The sequence below is a fragment of the Melitaea cinxia genome, chromosome 12 (genome assembly GCF_905220565.1).
Source record: "Melitaea cinxia chromosome 12, ilMelCinx1.1, whole genome shotgun sequence".
NCBI classification, from domain to species: Eukaryota; Metazoa; Arthropoda; class Insecta; order Lepidoptera; family Nymphalidae; genus Melitaea; species Melitaea cinxia.
Window position 1 is genome coordinate 3,795,720 of NC_059405.1, and position 23,748 is coordinate 3,819,467.

The following is a 23,748-nucleotide window of genomic DNA, read 5'->3' on the forward strand; positions in this document are numbered from 1 at the left end:
AATATAGAATAAATACTTTGGTTTTCAATCCCTTTTCCATTTCTCGATGTTTGCCAGGAAAAATTAACGATCACTTTCACGGTATATCTATTCTCGTTACTTCTTTGGCATTGCGAAAGGAAATTAGATTTTTTTGCTGTGGAGCCAATTTCTTTCACGATTTCTAGTTCGTACCAAGATGTACAAAATATTCCGATGCTAAATATTTACTTTATTAATATGTACGATTTTTATTTTTGTGTTACCCACAATTAGGAATTCTAAACATTTTTGAATATCATATCAAAAATTGACCGCTCCAGCGGGATTCGAACCCGCGTCTTCGACATACCGTGTCGTCTCCTGTCAAAGATTTTCATTGTAATATGAAACTTTGAATAGTTACGAGTCTCTGTAAAGAACTCACTATAGACGGCGCCACGGTTCGCTTAAACCGAAAGTAAAAATCATCATATCAAAAGTTTCGCTCTGGCGAGTATATCGTTCCATAGCTTAATTGGCTAGAGCGTCGACACGGTATGTCGAAGACGCGGGTTCGAATCCCGCTGGAGCGGTCAATTTTTGATATGATATTCAAAAATGTTTAGAATTCCTAATTGTGGGTAACACAAAAATAAAAATCGTACATATTAAAAATAGCATGGTGTCGTCTCCTGTCAAAGATTTTCATTGTAATATGAAACTTTGAATAGTTACGAGTCTCTGTAAAGAACTCACTATAGACGGCGCCACGGTTCGCTTAAACCGAAAGTAAAAATCATCATATCAAAAGTTTCGCTCTGGCGAGTATATCGTTCCATAGCTTAATTGGCTAGAGCGTCGACACGGTATGTCGAAGACGCGGGTTCGAATCCCGCTGGAGCGGTCAATTTTTGATATGATATTCAAAAATGTTTAGAATTCCTAATTGTGGGTAACACAAAAATAAAAATCGTACATATTAAAAATAGCATGGTGTCGTCTCCTGTCAAAGATTTTCATTGTAATATGAAACTTTGAATAGTTACGAGTCTCTGTAAAGAACTCACTATAGACGGCGCCACGGTTCGCTTAAACCGAAAGTAAAAATCATCATATCAAAAGTTTCGCTCTGGCGAGTATATCGTTCCATAGCTTAATTGGCTAGAGCGTCGACACGGTATGTCGAAGACGCGGGTTCGAATCCCGCTGGAGCGGTCAATTTTTGATATGATATTCAAAAATGTTTAGAATTCCTAATTGTGGGTAACACAAAAATAAAAATCGTACATATTAAAAATAGCATGGTGTCGTCTCCTGTCAAAGATTTTCATTGTAATATGAAACTTTGAATAGTTACGAGTCTCTGTAAAGAACTCACTATAGACGGCGCCACGGTTCGCTTAAACCGAAAGTAAAAATCATCATATCAAAAGTTTCGCTCTGGCGAGTATATCGTTCCATAGCTTAATTGGCTAGAGCGTCGACACGGTATGTCGAAGACGCGGGTTCGAATCCCGCTGGAGCGGTCAATTTTTGATATGATATTCAAAAATATTTACTTTATTGTTAAAATATTTTTAAATAGATTTTTGACGTGATTTCTCTCGTGTTCTTTCAAAGAGTTTTTCCACTACAACGTAATTAAAAAAAGTTACGAAATCTTTAAAATATTTCCTAAATGTTTTGTTTTTAAAATCTTTTACCTATTTTCTAAATATTTTTTATCACACCATATTTCCATTTTCAAATAAAATCTTCTCTATTCTCCCAGAAAGATAAAGGAACGCTGTTTTCTAACATAGTGGTATTTTGTACTTCCTGTGGTAATTGAACAAAAGAGGTGAATCTTATTAATAAATCAATCCCAATTCACAATATATATACCTTAAAATACGAATATTTCTTTGAAGATGCGAGATTTTCTAAAAATAAGTCTCCGCGGGGAAATCAATTGAATTTCTTTTGAGAACTAATGGTCTTAAATCTGCAAGCGTTCTTCTGCACATAACTGCAATACCATTACCGACATTTCCTTATTGTAAAGTTAAGTATATATTTTGACTAATATTTTTGCACTCAACAATATTATGATTTAAAATGTTTAGGCAATTATAATCAGCTTGTATAATTTAGCAAGCAAAAAATCAATAACGAAAAAAGTATTTTCAAATATTTATATTTTTCTAATTAGCTAATATTTCTATCTATATATAGTGAGGGCTTACGACCTTCATAAATTTTCTAACATTGTTATTAATGTTAGAGTAAACAGACTGCTATAATTATAGCGCTACATTTTGCTGTAAGTAATACTAATTGTTCATGTAGTAAACATAGCTTGTTCGCAAAACGTTTGTAAATTAAGGAATTACAATAAATCCTACTACAAGCTAGCACATTGCTCAGCGTTAATTGGGCACAAATCATGTTACTCGTGTTGAATATATCAGTATTATACATTATTTCATTAAATATTTACAAGAATACGTTATTTTAGTGTGACAATTTGGAGATTTGTCACTTTTGGGAAAAGGTTTTGCTCAATGAAATACTTAATGAGTACCAACGCAGACCTTTGGCAGAGAGATGTAGGTAAATTTCTTTCCAAAAATTCACACACTTTTCATTTTCAGAAGTATTTTAATATAATTGATGAGACATGTTAAGATTATTGTTAGAACAAAAATTTGTTGATCTAAATGCAAAAGTTATAATATCATCCCTAAATCTGTAATAACTACTAGTCTGGATGTACATACATATATTGTTTCACGTTGTATAAAACACTTCAAAACAGATTTCAATAAATTAATTTTAAAGATATTTTTAGACTAAATATTATTTTATTTTGGGTTATAGTCGTTAAATCATTTTATGGAGAATTTCATCCACAGTAAACCCTGACAAAAATAAATTTTGCCTTAATAGTCAAACGTCTTTTACATGGATATGAATCGCTAAAAAGGTCGAAATTGCCAGCTTACCGATTATAACGAGATATTTTTTTAGATAGTTTATTCAGGAAATGTAAAAGCTTATTCTTTTATTGCTTTAGAGACCATTAGAAAATACGTCCTTGGGTATTCGACATCTAACTCACTAACAAAATATTGGTATCGTATGAGCGCCTAAACCCCGGCAATTGTGGGTTCTATTAGCGCCTGGGATGTTTATATTTGGACGAATATTTCTCTATACGACTAAACCGGCAAACAAGTGTACAGATAATAAATATTTATTGTACCCCGTAAACTGTGATTAGTTGTGATCTTCTACAAGGAAATTTTCTTTCAGTCTGGTTGTCTTTCCTTTTGGGTCCCTCCACCGTGTCTCGGTAAACGTGTTAAGTTGTCAGTTCCGATTGTAATCACAGATACCCGATAACGATCGTTACTCATAGAATGGAATATATCCGCTAAATTCCGATCATCGGTGGGGTGCCGATCCCTCATCAAAATCAAAATATTTTTCAACAACTTTTCTGATGTAAACCGATAGGGTTAACACACATCGTCAACAATTATCTTTTTTGACGTGACTACGCCTAATAAATCGATGAACGCTGGCTGCATGCATGAAAAAAGATTGTCCCGTTACGCTTATTTTACGCTTGCGCCGCATCTATCTCTCTTCCACTCGATTGGTCTATGCGTCCGAGGAGATGTTTTGTTATGACGTTGTCACGTTAAACTATCGTCCTTCAGACATACAGCCTTTTTTGCTTTTACAATTTATAGGTACAATATAAAAGCTTACTTAAATTACCTATGTAGATATTAACAAGAAAGTTATATAACTATAACTAGATCTTATTCATTTTATTTTTTATAATTTTCAGCGAAGTAATTCAAACTAAGTAAATTGAATCTGACGACAAGCTAATCTATATAAATAAATAAAATCGGAGTGTCTGCTGTAATATTAAATGAAGCCCTTTTTTTACTAAATGCATATGAATGTATACACGGTATTTATACCAAAATATCATTTATTACAATTTTTATCTGTCTGCTTGTTCCGGCTAATCTCTGAAACAGCTGTAATAAGGAGTAACTTAGGCTACTTTTATTTTAGAAATTTATTTATTTTATATCTCTAGCAAACTGAACAATAACTTTTTTGTTAAATTCCACGCGGACGAAGTCGTGGGTACCGCTAGTATATAAATAAAACTTCAAAATTGAGTTGCAAAATTCCAGCCAAACAAACATACATACATGCTTATATACATTCCAAGTAGATAGAAGCTTTCAATATTAATTTATATTTTCGTTTTTATTTTCTTATATTTTACTCAAAAAGCTTTACTGTAAACTATTCAAAGCAATAAATCAATAACATAAATTGGTTTGTAATTCAATAATTGTTTTCTTTACTAACCTCCAGTACTTTATCTTTAACTTTTTACTGTATATTCTCTTTGGAAAATCAATCATACAGCATACTCATCTTGTATCTGAGTAAGAAGTATAAGTACTCGGTTAGTTATGAATATGTTTTCATTTAGTCCGTTCCTACATAATTTTCCTTGATGAAAGGTGGTCTATGTCCGTTCTTGGCTACTAAGTTATGTGCGTGCTAAATTTTATGGATCGCAGTGGACTGCGATAGGCTGAAGAAGAAGAAGAAGAAGAAATTTTATGGCGATCGGTCAAGGTCGTTAAGCCATGAAAGTGAAACAAACAAACAAACTCATTTTCACCTTTATAATATTAATATGGATCAAGCGCATCGAAGCTAGCGATCGCAAATATCAACAAACTAAAACCAAAAATACTAATATCGTTCTAAACCTTTTAAGTGGATAAAAAAGTTGGCTAGATTTTTACGACGCCCTTATTTATGCCTTGGTGTTGCTTTTTTACGAGTAATTAAACACGGTTTTAAAGAATTATAAAAATATTTAGGAAAAAATGCTCATAAACACTATACTTACATAGTTAAAAAATTCAGATATAGTAATCATATACCTAACCCAAGAAAATCGGTCTGAAAACGTGAGGAACAACTTGGGGAGAGGGGGGTGGGAGGAAAAAGGCTCCTCCCTAAATAGTTCAAAGTGATTTTTTTGTATTTACAGACCTCTTTGATGTTATAAAAGAGTCAGGCATCATATACCTTGCGTCTTAATTGCAATTTGGAGCAGCCCAGCTGGAGGGGTAACTAAATCTTAACCAGAAGATCACAGGTAAATAATACTGGTCTCAAGTTATATTGGGTTCCTGTGGTGAGTAAGGTTCCAGAGCTCCCAAAGTGTAGGTTCAGCAACGCGATTGGTGGACTGCAACCTTGTTTGGCACCTTGTGTACACTTCTTTTTGCAGTCTAAAAATAGTGTTGTAATCTATAAAAAAACGCCTTAATTCACATGTAAAATTCTTAAACAAAATATTACAGAAAATAATTTTAGGAATCTTCGTGACGAACATCTTAAGCGCTGATATTTTTACGCATGAAAGAATTTCGTAATATGATGTAACGACGGATTGTCAGATTCGCGAGAAATGTACTCGTATATTTTCATCGCGGTATGTATGTGAATGTTATAGAAAATTTGTAAGTATGAAATATAACTATTCGGAAATACACACAAAGGAACAAACCCTAAGGTTCTAATAATCATTTTGGTGTGGTATAACATTTTAGAACCGTTCCTTTACATATACCTAAAATTGTTCTGGTATCGTAATTGTACCTGTACAAATATTTGTTTTCGGTCTGGTTGTACGCTAGTGTGAGTCTCCTCGGAAAGCATTCTAAGTCGTCAGTCCTGCTTATTATGATTCAGTTTAGTATAATTCATCTTATTATAATATTTTTGTCTATTATAAGTTTTAATATAGTCCTAACTCGGTTGTTTTGGAATAATATTCTAATTTTTTTTTTTATCTATATCTACCAAAAAACTTTTGTACGATAATTACTGATTGACAATTAAACGTCAATCGAAATAGAAGAGTCGGGAACCAACTTGTAAATGGAATAAATTTGAATAGGTTGGTATTACTCACGTTTATCATAAGCAGAAGTGAAGGTCGTAATCGCTAAAATAGTAGATAATTTATAAAACCACTACGTAACCACGTTACCATCGGCTTGTGAAATCTTTAGACATTTAAAACATGGCATCTACATCTATAATTATATAGTTCTTAGAAGTTTATCTTTACGCTTCAGCTTGTATTATCCCACTACTGGGCATAGGCCTCTTTTCCCATGTAGGAGAAGGATCAGAGCTTAATCCACCACGCTGCTGCAATGCGGGTTGGCGAATATATTCCCTACTATGAGTAACGATTGCTATCAGATATACATGATAACAACCGAGACCGACGGCTTAACGTACTCTCCGAGGCACGGTGAGAAGACCCACAAGGACTGCACAAACACCCAGACCACGGCAAACACCTGTATGGATAATAAAAATGTTTGTCATGTGCGGGGACGAACCCGCAACCGCCAGCGCAACAGGTACACTCCATGGCTGTGACCGTTGCGCCAACGCGGCGTCAGAAGGCAGGCGGCAGAAGTTTATCTTTGGTTGACATAATTTTACTGCTTTCTTAAACTTGTATATACAAATAAAAACTATATAATGTAAAGGGGTTTTCACTGATTCATCTTAGAGGCAATGAAATTACTAAACAGAGTAATACGATATGTAGGCAGTTGCTTTTCATACTCTATAGCGGGCAAAAAAAAAACATTTTTTCTAAATTTCACTCATAAAACATACACTGAGAAGATAAAAATTGTATGAAGTACAAAACCCTTTATTTATTAGCTTTCAATATATATTTTTTATTCAACCATTTTACTTTTTCCAAAAATATTTTCTATGTTTTAATGTCAATAGATTGGAGCAAAACTCGGAGTTTAACTGTACTAGAATATACCTAAATATTTTAAGTTACCCATGAAAATACACTAAAACTAATATCCTAACTCATAGTAATACTAGTATTAATCGTAGAACAGATGATTAAATTCAATTTCTTTAGTGAGAAAAACCGCTGTTTTGTAATTTTAAACAATAAAATTATAAATCCCTCGCTCTCCACGTAATACTCGTAATGCATACAAAATCGTGAAACATAATAATAAAGATAAGCCAAATTGCTATCATTTGCTAAAAATTACGACATGATTAACGTATGCAGTCAAATGTTTTACTTTTGAAAACATTTGGTATCAAATATATCTCTACGTATATAGAGATATATTTGATAGGTTTCAGCCAAACGTAAAAATAAATAAACCAACGTTTTTTCCTCTCCGTTTTCATAGAATTAGATTTTCTCGGTTCCAAATAGGTTTATCGCAAAGCTACATGGCCCTTCGGAGAAAAAAAATGAAATAATGAAAAAGGAACAAACGCTCTTTGTAAAACAGAGTAAACTACTGCTAAAGAAATGTTTTTTCTTTAAATTCTTAAATAATAACCAAGGTTTAATATTTTAATAATAGTACAAAGTCACAAAATGTTTTGAGAAGCTTGGAAAGAAATATGACAAAATAGTTCTTTTTATCTTTTTCGATTAAGAAATAAAAATAAAATTCGTTTAGTAGAGCTTCTTTAAATAGCTTAAACCGAGCTCGGCTCAACTTTACCGTGCTTTGTAAGCTTATGAAAGAACATTTAGCTTTATTTAGACTAATATTTAGAATAACCGGTCTGGGGTAGTGGTGGAGGTAGTCGTCTAAAGCACTGGTGGTTTGTGGGTTCGGTTGAGAGGACGGTGTATACACAAATTTCTTTCCGGTTTGGATGTTGGTCCTTGTGGGTCTCTCCACCATGCATCGGAGAGCATGTTAAGCCATCGGTCCTGGTTGTTATCATGGACACTTGATAGCAATCGTTACTCATAGTAGGGAACATATCTGCCAATCCGCATTCGAACAGCGTGGTGGATTTAGCTCTGATCCTTCTCTTACATGGGGAAATAGGCCTATGCCTAGCTGTGGAGTGTTACAGACTGAACGCAAAGTTTTAGAACAAATTTTTTAATATCCACATTATTTCATCTACATAAAGGTAACTAGAGCTCCTTAGGAAGTTTGGGGTTAAGATTAGCTACGCGTTCGTCATGCTTTTGCTGACTGAACGATACGATAACATCATTAAAAAAACATTGGATATGTCCAAAATAATAATCATAAAATAAACATTAAAATTCAATCAATACCTCGCCAAACTGTCATTTCACCCATGTCAGAAAGTATGTCAAAATAATATCATACGACCAACGTATTTTTACGTATTCCTGTTTTAAATGTATTTCAATGAATTTTTAGAAATTTCAAATCACAAACTTTTGTAAATAGAAGCGAGTTTTTGTTTCGTAATTTTGAGGTATATTTTCCCGTCGTAATTTCTCTATTCGATTTAAAAAAATAAATAAATAATAAATTTAAACCTTCACCAATCCTAAAGGCAAATAAATTAAATAGTCTGACATTATTTAGTTAGTAATAACGATGTTAATCATTAATTACTTCTGTTCCTAACCTAGATAAACAACCTACTTACCTCATCCAGTCAGTTGATATGATTCATAATGACAAACATTTAGATTATATTAACACAAATCAAATTAAGCTAAGCTAAGCTAAACACAAGTAATCGCAATAAGCTAAGTAATCTAACGCGTAGAGCATTAAGTTACTCAGTTTATTATAATTGTTTTATATTCCATTGTTTGGAAAAACTGTGATATATGTACAAAAGCAAAAACACTGTTGAAAGTTCATTTAAAATAATCAAATCTATGACTGCTTGGATCCTAATAGAACATAAATAGAAAATAAATTATGTTTCACTAATGTGTTACTATTTTATACCGAAATGTTTGCGAAGATTGGATGTAAGTCGCTCTGCATTCCAAACAATGTTATTTCGAATTCCAGACTAGAGTAATAAAACCGGTAAAACGTTGGGAAAATGTTTTGAAAAAAAATATAATACAGTATTTCGGTAGCGCCAAGGGAACATAATATTTCCGTTTTAGGGCTGCGCATATGCGAATGAAAAACAAAATCCTTGTAAGATTTTTTATTTTTTTTTATATCACTAGTTCGGCAAACAAGCGTACGGCTTACCTGATGGTAAGAGATTACCGTAGCTTATAGACGCCTGCAACACTAGAAGCATCGCAAGCGCGTTGCCGACCCAATCCCCATTCCCCCCCAGGAGCCCTGGTCACCTTACTTATCAACAGGAACACAATACTGCTTGAAAGCAGTATTATTTAGCTGTGATCTTCTGTAAGGTCGAGGTACTTCCCCAGTCGGGCTGCTCCATATTTTGAGCAGGAAATTCCTGCTGTGCCCTACCTCAGTTTAATCTCAGTATATATATTATTTATTTTATACTTTATTGTACACCACAAATATATCACAAACAAAGCATAAAGATAGTTACAGACAGTGAAGTACAACGGCCGGACGTATGATAACACAAAAAATAATATGCAAAGTAAATAAATCTATTTATGGAAAGAAAAACAACAAATTGAAGCAATACTGTACATAACTCTATCTGGTTTGGCGTTTCAATCTAGCAATGCCTCTTCTTTTATATAAAAAAAATACACGATGGCTTTCAAATGTCATGTTCAAAGTCTTGATGTAGTAACAAGTAGTATTTTAACTACATTCATAAATGCGTGTTTTACTTATATTACAAATTGTTACTTCACATGGTGTTTTTTTAAGTGGACAGAACCCTCAATTCGCATGTTCAACTCATATTTCACCAGTTTTTGAGACATCCGATTTCAATTTCTGACATGAATTTCAAGGTTTTCAGGTTCAAAGGCTTTATTGTATGTATAATACATGTACCTCTTTTTATATTTCTACCGAGTATTTTACTTGAGAGCACTTTACGTCACTCGCATGCCGGTAAAGTAGTAATTCTTCTACCAATCTGAGCTTCATGCAAGTGACAAAACTTATTTTTGCTTTTTTTATTTTAAACTATAATGAGAGCGGTACCAGTTGTATCATATAATGAGTTCAAAATGATAAAAAATAAGAATAAATATAGGGTTGTCGAGGAAAAAATAAATAAATAATTTAAATAGAAAGGAGGAAGAAGTGAATCTTGAGTGGATGAATAATAAGAAAGAGTGTGAAGCGTTGTCTAAAAAAATATAGAGCTGACCTCAAAGAAAGTAAAGTCAGAAGGAAATGTAGTATAGTACACAATAATAGTTTTAAAAGAAGTTGTGTGTATATACATTATGTAAGTGTTTCAACACTTGTTCGATTGGTTGACGTTTGACGCTTATGTAATTCTGGGATAATAAAAAATTGCCCTTTTATTACACAACAAAACTTGGATTTAATCAAAAAATTTAGAAATCGCCGCTCTCGCATGACTTGTTGAAAGGTTTTCTACACGGCTTGCTAGCCTCGAGTGACCACAATTTTATTGGTTTCTTTACCCCAATGTTACTTCAACATTGAATTCAACTAAAAGCTTTATAGGTGAAGAGTGAGTTGAAGGAGGAACTCACTCTTGTATTGTACGTCAAATGCTCTATGAATGCCCGAATTCTTAGCTCTTTACTCGGTTGGTAATATGTTTATAAATAAATGTTATTTTGTTGGTAAAAGTATTCACATTTACATTTTATGTGTATTTTAGAAAAGGGCAAAAGATTTTTGCGTTTAAAAGAGACAACTCAAGCAAAGCGACATAAGTTGATGGAATTTTCGGATCTTAAGTGAAGGTTCGTGTATTCAAATTCTGACTAGTACTGCTTTTAAAGAGCTATTGAAATTTATTTAAAAATACCTAATAAATATGGTCACCAACCCGCCTGCCCAGCGTGGTGATGATGGGTAAAACACATGAGTTCACGCCATTTTAGGCGTGAACTTGTGGAGATCTATATCCAGCAGTGGACTGTGGTAGGCTGAAATTACGATGATGATGATGATTAAAATAAAATATATATGTGAAAAAAAAACTGAAACTCAGTGACTGCGCTGTGGCCCGCAATTTCACTAAAGGTTTATTTCAGATTTTTACCGCCACTGTTAATAACTCCGAAAATCACAATAAAATTTTGTGATGAATATATTATGCGATGTCAGAATCAAACACATAATCTGATGATAAACATGCATAAAGACCGACAAACAAAATTTTTGTAGGCTTATAGGTAAATAACATTACAGCAAGCTGATATCTCAACATGGGTGATATTTAGGAAAAACTAAACGTCATTGTAAATATATAAGAATTGTGTATATCTGGCAAAACACTATATAGCAATGTGAAAAATCAACCTAAAATCCTTTTCCTTAGCCTAGCGCTTTTATTCGAGTGATTCCAAAAATTTTAAAAGTACATTTCTTTTGTACATTAACGTTTCATAGAGTGCATTCCAGTATTTTAATTAAACTTGTTATCTACGCTTCAGCCTGTAATATCCCACTACTGGGCATAGCCCTCTTTCCCCATGTAGGAGAAGGATCAGAGCTTAATCCACCACCAATCCAATGCGGGTTGGCGGATATATTTCCTACTATGAGTAACGATCGCTATCAGGCGTACATGATAATAACCGGGACCGACGGCTTAACGTGCTCTCCGAGGCACTGTGGGTAGACCCATAAGAACTGCACAAACACCCAGACCACGGCAAACACCTGTATGGCCAATACAAATGTTTGTCATGTGCGGGGATCGAACCCGCAACCGCCAGCGCAACAGGTAACATCCATGGCTGTGACCGTTGCGCCAACCTGGCGTCAGATCTTTGTTATCTACATGATCAGACAAATGCATTCACTCATATAAAATCGAGTACACAATTAATCAACTATGATAACAATGCCTCATTAATTACCAATAACACCTCATTCAACACATCGATTTCTATAATTGCATCTAAAATTGTAATCAATTTTAAAAGGCAACAAAATAAAATTAATTTGAATATATTATATTTTAATTTTATGGTATAATTATTTGTATTTTTACAAATACTATTTATGTTATGTGTTTAGGCCAAATCGCGCCTTGGAGCGATTGCGTTGGGGTTTAGTTTCGCGGTCCGCGTTTAACCGTTGTTCTGTCGTTTCTTACATCTAGTGGGCGGTCCATTTATTACTTATGATTTTGTAATACCATTTCGCTGTGTTAGCGACGCTTTTTTTCTGTATGGGCTTCATCGGTGATATCGCCAGGTGGCACGGCCCCCCGCCGTCGCCGTCGCACGCGCCGCTTAGCTGCGTCAGTCTCGCGTTCGGTCTGCACGGTAGTGGCCGTATCGCTGCTCGATACGGCGAAGAGTCTCGAGTTCGCTCTGCACGGTAGTGGCCGTATCCCTGCTCGACGGCCGGCCGGATCCCACTGTTGGACTTAGACTATTGTTTTGCGCGTGCCTCGCGGTCTACTAACTGCTTGAACGTGATTTGCTGAATTGCCTTAATTGCTGTACTTTTACTGATGTTGCTGTCTGTTTTTGGTTCGCTCAGAACGCAATTTTCTGTGTAGCTTTATGAGAACCCCAATTTTGGGTTTGGACTCTTTGCTGGCGTGACCGCACGCAGTCCTGTGAATATATCTAACGGTTTATTTGGTAACTGTAAATATTTGTTGCTGTGCTTGTGACTGTAACTGCTTGTGTATTGACTGAGTTATTTATTTCGTTATAATCAATTCTGTGCCGTGTCTGCTGGCGAGTGACTGGGGGTGTCTACTCACTGTCGAAGTCTGGGGGCCTGGGGCCTCCTTTTCGGGGACTGTCAGGACCCCTATTTTACACTTAACGTCACACCACACCACACGACCTACACACGTTCCCTGGCGATCTTCGACCCCAATAGACCCTAGCTGCCCTTCGAAGGTAAGTGCAATTTCATTCTTATTTTTCAACCCCTTTTTTGTATTTGATTGCTCACGCCGCATAACCTGATCGCCATAGGTATTCCGTATCCGACCCTAGGCAGTCCGCCGGGAGGTCGCTGATGGGCCCCGACCTCTGAGGCTCTGCTGGACTGGCTAAGGCCGTAACATTATGTATGTCTGCCCTGGTGGGTCTCTCCAATGTGCCTTGGAGAAAACGGTAACTGTCCGTCCGGTTATTATCAAATATAGCTATCGTTACTAGGGAGAAAGAAAGAAGGATAGTAGGAAATATATCTGCCAACCCCCAGTAAATCAGCGTGCGTAATCAGCAGTTACAACACAGATCAATCAAAATGTATTGATTTTTTTTCATCATCATCATCATCATTACAGCCTATACAGTCCACTGCTGGACATAGACCTCCACAAGTTTACGCCAAAAATAACGTGAACTCATGTGTTTTGCCCATAGTCACCACGCTGAGCAGGCGGGTTGGTGACCGCCGGGCTGGCTTTGTCGCACCGAAGACGCTGCTGCCCGTCTTCGGCTTGTGTATTTCAAAGCCAGTAGTTGAATGGTTATCCCGCCACCGGTCGGCTTTTTAAGTTCCAAGGTGGTAGCGGAACTGCGTTATTCCTTAGTCGCCTCTTACGACACCCACGGGAAGAGAGGGGATGGCTATATTCTTTAGTATCGTAGCCACACAGTACTATGATTTTTTTTACAAAAATAAAAATATAATCTTTTTTTTTGGATTGGTTTCATTTTGGTTTCATTAATTACATTTTGTGTCATTCATTGATTAGATTTGTTCTCCAGTTCCTGTTCGTTTCCACATGATTCCAATCAAATTTAAATAATGGGTAATGGTCCTGCCATTCTGAATATGTTATCAGCTAAATGTCATTCATTTTGATTGTTTAAATCTGTTGATATCGCAAAAAAAATTTATTGATATCGCTAAATATAATTGGTAATTTGTAGAGTTTTACTTATATTATTCTAGTGCAAATTTAAAACCTTGAAAATAACAACTTTTCTAGGATTTTTTTAACTATCATAATTACTAATTGTGAAAGCTTAAGAAGCCATTTTTAGCTATTTCAGACCAGAAAAAACTACGCTCGATTATAGTATTTGTAGAAAAGTCGAACAAAAAAGAAATATTTCTTATAAAATAAAAATTTACTAAAAAGTTTAATTTTTAGATATTTAAATTTATTTATAATAACAAATATAATTATGAACACATTTACAATGCGCAATAATTACTTACAGATAATTAACAACATTGTATAAACAGTGGCCCGGTGAACAGGTGGCAAGAATGACGGCGGTATTTCCCCGTTGAATCTGAAACCCGATTATCTGAGATGAAAATAACTACCTCTCCTATCATAAAAAAGACACAAATACGTGAAAACAAAATGAATGTTCAATTAACTTTTACGATAACTGTGTGCTAAAATAAATGAAGAAATATATAATATTGTTCAAATTAAAAAGGAACGAAATTTTTTTTTCTTATTATTACGTGTACAAAATATGTGAAACGTTCCTCACGAGGGCACTTATGTTTAGCAGGCAAAAAATGTTAAAAATAATTGGCCACAAATGGGCCATTGTAGAAACAAAGTCTATGACGGCACGATTCTCTCATTCGCGAGGCTCTACAAACAGACACCTTAATGATCTGCCTTATTTATTTTGTTTTCAAATGTTGGAAAATGTTAAATCAATCGAAAAAGTTTCACATTTGAAAGCATTTGTTATTTTTTGTATAATTATTTGTTTTAATGGATTTTAATATTGCCAAATGAGAGACTATTTTGACAGTAGAGCTAAAACTACAATCGAAAAAAGAATACTATTTTTGTTTGTTTTTTTTTTAAATTCTACTTTTGAATATTATATCTTTAAAAATACTTAATTGGATTTATTAAATGGTCACAAAAATTTTGGTATCACAAGATATTACTTAACAAACGAAGCCATTCCATTCGTTTTATCGAACGAAATTTACATAATACGCTACACATATTTACAGAGTAAAATACGCCTCATGCAAATGAAACAAACGATGTTCGTCTATATTAGATATCACGGAGAACCAGTAATTTGAGATACGTATTTGTTTATGATAATATAGTACAAAAGCGTCCTTAAATTCTAATGCCAATGGATTTTTATTTAGAAAACATGGTTATAACACGTATAAATTATTTTACGTATTTTCTATTTTTGAAGTTAAACTTCTGTACGCACGCTTGACTTGGACAGTAAGCTGGTGAATGCGTGACGAGAGCGTTGCGGAAAGTGTGATCGGACGAGGTGAACGTAAGTTAAAAGGGAGATATAAGTAAAAATTGTGAATATAGAGAGTGAAAATCGAAATAGAGAGAGAGTTATGTTTCGTATATTACTGAAGGGCAACTAAAGAAGTTTTACTTCAGCCATGTGGTCTAAATCACATTTGTTTTTATTTTTATTTTTTATTTGAGGTTGTCCGAGATGAATCACTATTTAGCTAAATAGACCACCTTTGTGTATTTTGTACTCATTTATATGTGTTCAGAAACGTTAACCAATATTGTGTATAATTATTGTTATATATTAATTATTGTATAGCATAGTTTACATCTAGTCCAAAAGTCGACACCCTGCCGCCGTAGCATGCCAAGTGCTATACAATATGCTTGATTAATTTGTGTAATATTTGTTTACATGACTTACTGTAAGCCTGTTGTTTACATACACAGAATATTGTCTTGATTGTATTTGACAGTACCTGTACCACCGTACGCAATTAGCAAGGAATTTATAAACAACAGATGCACCATGCCACCTTGCACATCGTTCGATACTCACCTACCCTCACTCATTCTATTATTCGAGACATACTTATCTGTAAAAAAATTACCGGAGTAACTGCGGCTAAGGGAGTCTTGGCTCTGGCTTGGCACGATGCAAATTTGTATTCTACTAGTAGTTTAACCTAGACGCTTTGGATAATTATTTGCGCAAACGAATTAATTGTTACATATTATGTTATAATTGTTAACTAATAAATATCTTGTGTTACCTTACATTATAATGAACCAATCTGACCTCCTTCCTATATATTCGTAATACCCCCACGGTTAGCCATTCCCAAGTTGTAAAAAAAGTATATATTATTAAACGAATAAATGATATAGTCTTTGAGTCGCTAGTGTAATTCATTGATATTAAAACACACTACTAACGGTAACTCCTTTGAGTACATACGAATACGTCTTTTTTTACTAGTTTTTATTGATATAAAGAAGTTTTAGCAGTAGTCCTGAATATGGTATACACTCGACACAAACACCGCAATATTTCAAAAACATCAGAGGCAAACAAGTTGACTGGTGTGAAAAATCTATAATAATATATTTTCTGTATATTTTATGAGCGTTTTTAGTAAATAAGCTTTTAGACAAGGAAAAAATTTGAAATGCAACTAAAGGTACTATAGTTAATAGGTCATTTTTATTTTAATGTACAACACGTTCAAACAAACAACTCCCTTTTATTATTTGTGGACCATAACTTAATAATCCTAATCATAAAAAGAAAAAATCGATATGTGCTAATTTTTATACTATTGATAACAAAATGTTTGATAAAATCGAATTAAATTTTATGCCTATCTTTGACAGTTTGCATAGTTGTTATAGCAACATCCTCTAATGCTAACAATGGACATGTCTAGAAGGAATAATAGTTTAGAACTAGAAGACTGTGGACCTATTTATATTTTTCGCTGAAGTGCTAACTATAAATCTTTAAAACAGAAGAAATAGATAAACTTACTTATTATTAATAAGTATTACGTGATGTAGTAGTTTTCTGTGAATGATTTTGATATTTTAAACGAAAGCTTTTGAATCCAAAATCTAAATTAAAAACTATGAACAATAATCAAATTATTTGATTGTTTTGTTATGATAGGTTTTTATTTTCTTTTTTAACAGCAGAATCTTGTGAACGTGAAGTTATAGCACCGTTGAATAATTTCCATAGTACAATTACTAAATCAAATTAACTCATAACTATATGTAAAAAAAATTAAAGTTTTATATCTTATCAATAGAGTTAGACACTAAGTCAAAAGTGTACTAAAATTTACTTAAATATGTGATAATGTATTGTCCAGTAACGAGTAGTTCATAGATCAAAATTATAATTAAGTTTCTACCGGTTCTAAACTAATCAAGTACTAGTAATAGATCTCGCTCATACTCTAATACTCTTGACTCTACTTGACTTAGTTTGCGTTACGCCTATCTAACGAGAAACGGGATAATTAACTTCTAAATTAGTAAGTTGTGGACGATAAGCTTTAATGGACACGTTCAAGCTTTCATAACGTTTTGGAACTTCAGTCTCCAGACAACTATTTAGAATCTGCAGGTTAATTATTACATGCACATAGAACAGACTATTTTAGTATGTTATTTTAAATTATGTAATTATCTTTAAAAACATACTAAAGAAAAAAGTTTGAAAAGAAAAATAATATCATATATATGAGCTAAATCTGCTATATGGTTACGGCAGCAAAGAATATAGTCACCCCCTCTCTTCCTGTGGGTGTCGTATGAAGGGATAACACACAGTTCCACTACCATCTTGGAACATATAAAGCCGACCGATCGCGTGATAACCATTCCACTGCTGGCTTTGAAATATACAGGCCGAAGACGCGCATCAGCGTCACCTACGGTCACCAACCCGCCTGCCCAGCGTGATGACTATGAGCAACACACATGAGTTCACGCTATTTTTGGTGCGAACTTGTGCAGACCTATGTCTAGCAGTGGACTGCGATAGGCTGAATTGATGAGCTAAATATAATTATTACACTTTCTACATACGTAACCTAAGTAAACTACACACGACGTCTCTAGAAAAAAACTTCTACACTTGAATAATCTTGATAATTGACACAGTATTTCAGCTAGAATAGATCTGCGACAATTAAGTTATCAATTACAGTATAAGTCTATCAACAATAAAAATAATTAAATAAGACGTTTAATTCGTTGAATATTCAATATGTTAATACTAGGCGTTGTATCGATTATGTATACTTAACTATGATGAAGAGACGCTTTACCTAAAACATATTTACATGATAATTCCATAGAGGATTTAACTAGGTAAAATAATTTGCAATTTAATTTATTTCGACGCTCTCTTTCATGAAACTAAATCACACATCGTTTTAATTTACATAAATGTAATCTTTTCGAATTCATTATTTGAATAAATTTTATTAATCTACATTTCAATGTTAAAATAAATAATAACCTGAACTCATTTGAAATCAAATAACGAAATCTATTTACTGAACAATATATTTTTTAATATGTTCTATAAATATTGTTTTGCAAATTTGAAACAGTATTTATTTAATAAAATCATATGATATGATTAGATAAGACAGCGAATGCAAGCTAACTTTGACATCGTACCTTAATGTTCAGATATCATTATATATTTATTTATGAAAAACATATATATATAAAATTTTCGTTGCACAATGTTCGTTAAAATACTCCTCCGAAACGGGTGGACAGATTTTTATGAAATTTTATCTGTGTTTGTGTGTGTGTGTTTTTATGTCAGAGAATATTTTAGGATAATTTACATGTATTACTTAAAAAGGTTCTGTAATAGCTCTACGTGTAATAAATCTTTCCACATGACGTGTTATTTATAAATATGTTTGTTTATATATATTTTTGTCTATATCATGTTTGTTTGCATTGAATAGGTTCCGAAACTACTGATTCATGTTGAAAAGTTCTTTCTTGTTGGAAAGCTACACTATCCGCGGGTATATAGGCTATATTACATTTTTTTTTAATTAGATTTTTTTTTAATTTCTGTTAAATACCCGTGGCTATACTGGGCGGGATCCTAGGTATTTATATATTAGTTCTTATACATGAAGACCTATCATTAGCCAAATGTTGTTTAGTATCATTGCTATGTATTGCTATTTGTGCTGTTGGTTTAAATATTAAATAAATCAATAAATAAGACAACAAAGCATTTATTGTTTTTTTATCGTTGAATTTTTTTCAAAAATGCTTAAGCCTGTCACTGTTTTTTTTATTTTGCAATTTGAATGAATTTCTTATATCTAATACTATTAAACGAGCGATTCTTGTATTTAGATAATCTGAATCTTGGAAATGGCTCCGACAATTTTCATGAAACTTAGTATGGAGGGGATTTCGGGGGCGATAAATCGATACAGCTAGGATTCATTTTTAGAAAATGTCGTTTTATCCCTGTTTTTAGGCAATAAAAAAATGGCTACAATATCGTTAGAATATAAAGGTAAATTTCGCAATTGTCAATAAACGTGTAATAGCTCGGTGGGAAATCGGCCGGTCAGTCCTGATCGAGACAATGTTTCAAATCCCCATGTCTCCAGATCGATTATTATTTTTTCTTTTTTTTTTCTAGTTGCACTCGTTATTTTTTGTTTAAATAACCAGTTCATATTTTCTAATATTATGTCGGTAAAATCGAAAAATATTATTCATATTTTATCAATACGTAATTCGTATTTAAATATGATTTCCAAAAAACACGATTTAATAAAAAAATACCGAGCTAAGCTCGGTCACCCAGGTACTCAATATAAAAGTAGGAACTTTATTATGCTTCTGTAAAAATTACTTTTTTATGTAATTTATGTGTATTATTTAGTACAGTTTATTCAATACATACATACATAAAATAACAAATAATATCTATTATGTGTCAAGGTACATGTTTTAAGTAACGTAAAATTAACAACAATTTTCAAATTCAACATTGTCGTTGTTAATTTAACGTTCCCTAATTACTCACTATCCCATGTAATTAATTGAAAACATCACTTTGCAAAGCGTTAAAATAATATCGTTTGCGTATCCGCTCTGTCACTCCTCCTTGTTTTAAATGTTAATGATTGGTAGTCAATTAATGCTGTAAAACTCTACGCTGCATATTTATTTAAAAATATATATAATTATTAATATACTAAGATAACCAAACAATGAAATATTTATTTATATGCAATGATTATATCCTCTATGCCGCTTTATTCTTATTCATGTCCTTTTTCTAAAGGTTGTCTAGAAGAGATCGCTCTTTAGCGATAAGACCGCCTTTTGTACATTCCTTTTTTTTGTTATTTTTATTATTTTTATTATTATTTCTCGCTTGTTTCTTTTTCTTTTATGTTACCTGTATTGTTTTTGGTTGTACAATAAAGTATATTTGTATTGTATTGTATTGATTATCTTATTTCATCAATATATACTAAAGGTCAAATATTGTAATTAAACCTACTTATTATTACGAATCTATTATAACATGTAGAGAATTGAAATTCAATATTTAAGTAATAACTTATTCATATATTTATTATTCACGATCTTTAAGAAACTAAACGCTTAATTGCATATATTATATTATTAAGTTTAATTTAGGTGTAGGTACGTTTCTACAAATTACCCGTAATTCTTATCTGATAAGTGTAATTCACGAGTAAGACTGAGTCCTATTCGTAAAAAGATCGGTCTTAGACATCTTCCTGTATGGCTAACTAATCCCTTGAAGGTCGGCCAAGGATATGATACGTTACGACTACCCTATTCCTTAAAAAAACTTCAGCAATTTGAGTCACACACTCGCGTAACAACTGACATATAAAAATCTACAATAATTAGTCTATAATTTAGGTTTAATTTGATACTAATAACGGTCAGTAAGAATTTTTACAAAATAAATTATCTGATTCGATAAAACTAATATTCAAAATAATTATAAATACATTTCCGCACTTGAAAATGATTTATGTAAATGTTTGCTTTGATATTTTTTTCCTTCTCTGTTTGAGAGAGGAAAAATATATCATTTTACTGATTTATTCCTAATGTTCATATGATTATAACATATGTCCAAAGTTTCGGGTACTCATTTCATATGGAAACCGCCGATAATCTGTTTAGTTTCGTGACATTTCGGTAATTGTTAACGTTTCAAGTGATTGAAGTTAGTAATAGCTTACACACATTTGAGCCAATTAATTATTATTAAATATAAATACATGTATATGCCTATATTTCACTTTTCAGTAAGAAATGAGACAAATTTTTCGGATTTTATCGCGGTTTATTAGGTTTTTTTTTTATATGCCCAACGTTTCGGATACTTTACAGAAATCATGGTTATGAGAGGACTGATGTGTCAGACATCCTAACGTTAGGTAATGTTAATAATATAATATAATATACATAATAAACCGCGATAAAATCCATGTGTAGATGCATGTTATCGTGTAAAATACGTAGTTTAATGTTTATCTAATTTAGTTCATAGTAATAATTTTCCTAATAATGTATCATTTTTATAATGACTTCCACTATAAAAAATATCATTGACCTTGTGTATAGGTTTACTTTCTTAACCTTCTAAAGTGGACTGCTAAAGACTGCTCTTTCTAAAAGTAATCAGCTTAGGTGCAAAGAAAAAGACTAATTGACTAGGTTGTGCTATATGACCATATATTTTAGCGAATATTATATTCAATAAAAAAAAGTGTAGAAACATTAATACAATTCTCTAGATAATTACTAAATTATTTTTCTTTTTTTTTTTTCATAAGTCAGTCATAGTTTTTCACGCACAAATTTTAATTTAACTCTAAAATTAAAAAGATATTTTTTAAATTAACCAAACTAAACGTACGCGTTGGCGCAACGGTTACAGCCATGGATTGTACCGCTGGCGGTTGCGGGTTCGATCCCCGCACATGACAAACATTTGTATTGGCCATACAGCTGTTTGCCTTGTGGATCTCTCACCGTGCCTCGGAGAGCACGTTAAGCCGTCGGTCCCGGTTGTTATCATGTACACCTGATAGCGATCGTTACTTATAGTATCCGCCAACCCGCATTGGAGCAGCGTGGTGAATTTAAATCTGATCCTGCTCCTACATGTGGAAAGAAGCCTATGCCTATTAGTGGGATATTACAGGCTGAAGCGTAAACGTACTTTAACGTAAAGAAATTGTGAAAAGGGTTTCAAGGAATTGACGTCGTAAAAATAATTTAATTTATCTTTTGTCATTAATTTTATCGAACTGTTATTAATTTTCATGAACTAATTGAAAAGTGTCAAACAACGTTTGATTACTGGAAAATTTTACTTATTGACAATAAATTTAAGCTACCTAATTTATTACAGAAAATATTAAAATCATCAACTGAGGACGTAATTTAAAAGGTTATTAATTTTTTTTTTTAATATAAATTTCAAAACTTTCATTCCTTTTTATGTTAGACCCGCGCATGTGTGAGGTTTAGCATTTAATTTCTGGCTGTTGCAGTATAACTACTAATTATTACTGTAACAGCAGACTCGTAGGTACACCATAAAATTAATACACGACAAATAACAAAACAAAAACTTATAACAACTACTACAACAAATAACATATATGGTGAAAGGACCACGAAATAATTGACTCCCTGTTTGTTGAATCGATTAGATGTGGCATTTAAGAAAATAACCACTATAAAAAATATAAGAAATGAATTGAATTCGTATTATTTTAACATCCTGTAACTGTTTTTAACAAACCGGTTTTGCGCTTCGATCGCCTACCCTGCGTACGCATTTACACCGAATCAAAAGATTTCATACCTTAGTTTGTAGAACTACCCACCTTATTGTTAATTGCCCAAATGAATCTTAACACTCCGGACAAATCTCTGTGATTTTTGGAGTGTATTACGTAATTTTTTTATCTAAAATGAGAAGAAATAATAATTAAAAAAAATAAAATAAAAGGTATCGTATACGTTTCAATGACCAATGACTTTTCTTGTTACGAAAAGAGATTGAAGACTGATTCTTCACGCTTTTCTTCTCCGGTAGCCGGATATGAATGATCCTCCCAGTGTTGCCTGAATTTTTGCATATATATAGTTCATGTTCGAAGACATGGTCACCTCATTAAGGGTCTGCAAACACTAATTTATGAACATAGTCAATTCAGCTTTGCAACATGTTGGACTATTTAATGGTTATATAATTATTTCTTATAGTAGCATGAAGAGATATAATGATCATTCACAAACCATTCGCCAAATTTCGTTTTTGACTAACTTTGTTATATGACATATTTGAGAATCAAGTTTTGAAGTATTATTTCAGTATTGTCAACAAACCCTTTTCGATCGTCTTAGATCTTTAAGCAATGAGATACTTTAGACAAGAAGATATCTAGAAGTTTTCATATGTTACCTGACTGGTTTGACATAAAACCTAATCAGTTCTATTTAAATGATATACAAAATATATAAAAAATAAAACATGAAATACTCGCTCGATGAAGTGAAAAAAAAATTCAGCATGAAGTGGAAATGTCCATTCATCATTCAATTGTTTTATGTTAGAGATCCAAGAGTACCTTTTCAGTTTTAAAAACTTACCGAAAATACATAAACGAAACGGGGAAAACAGTTTCTATAAATAATCTGTTTTCTAATATTTTCTGACATATTATATACATTAGCATTCAAATTTGTAATTCTAAAAATTATGAAAATATTGGATTTTATATTGATATTACTCTTATTGTTTATTCCCTTAATACCGGAACAGTTCAAAGTAGTCGACGCCATTTTCTGAATGGTTAATATTAATTTTCAATTAGTCAATCGTCATCTTTATTATCTGTTTTGTAGGGTAAATAGTGTTATCATTCAATTTTATGCTTGTAATAATTTTAAAAGAATGTATTGATTATAATTTTATTAGATTGTGTTGTTCTTAATGTGATTATTATTTGTTGAAGTACCACAAGAATATAAAGATAAGACATACGA

At 32.8% G+C, this 23,748-nt stretch overlaps 1 protein-coding gene across 1 annotated transcript in view; it reads left to right on the top strand.

The window, feature by feature from the left end:
* The first annotated feature begins 12,135 nt into the window (after positions 1–12,135).
* The window catches only part of LOC123658660 (craniofacial development protein 2-like), a 32,640-nt gene continuing 21,027 nt past the window's right edge, over positions 12,136–23,748 (top strand). The window contains 1 exon segment of the mRNA XM_045594020.1: positions 12,136–12,273. Coding sequence (XP_045449976.1) covers positions 12,136–12,273 — 138 coding nt within the window.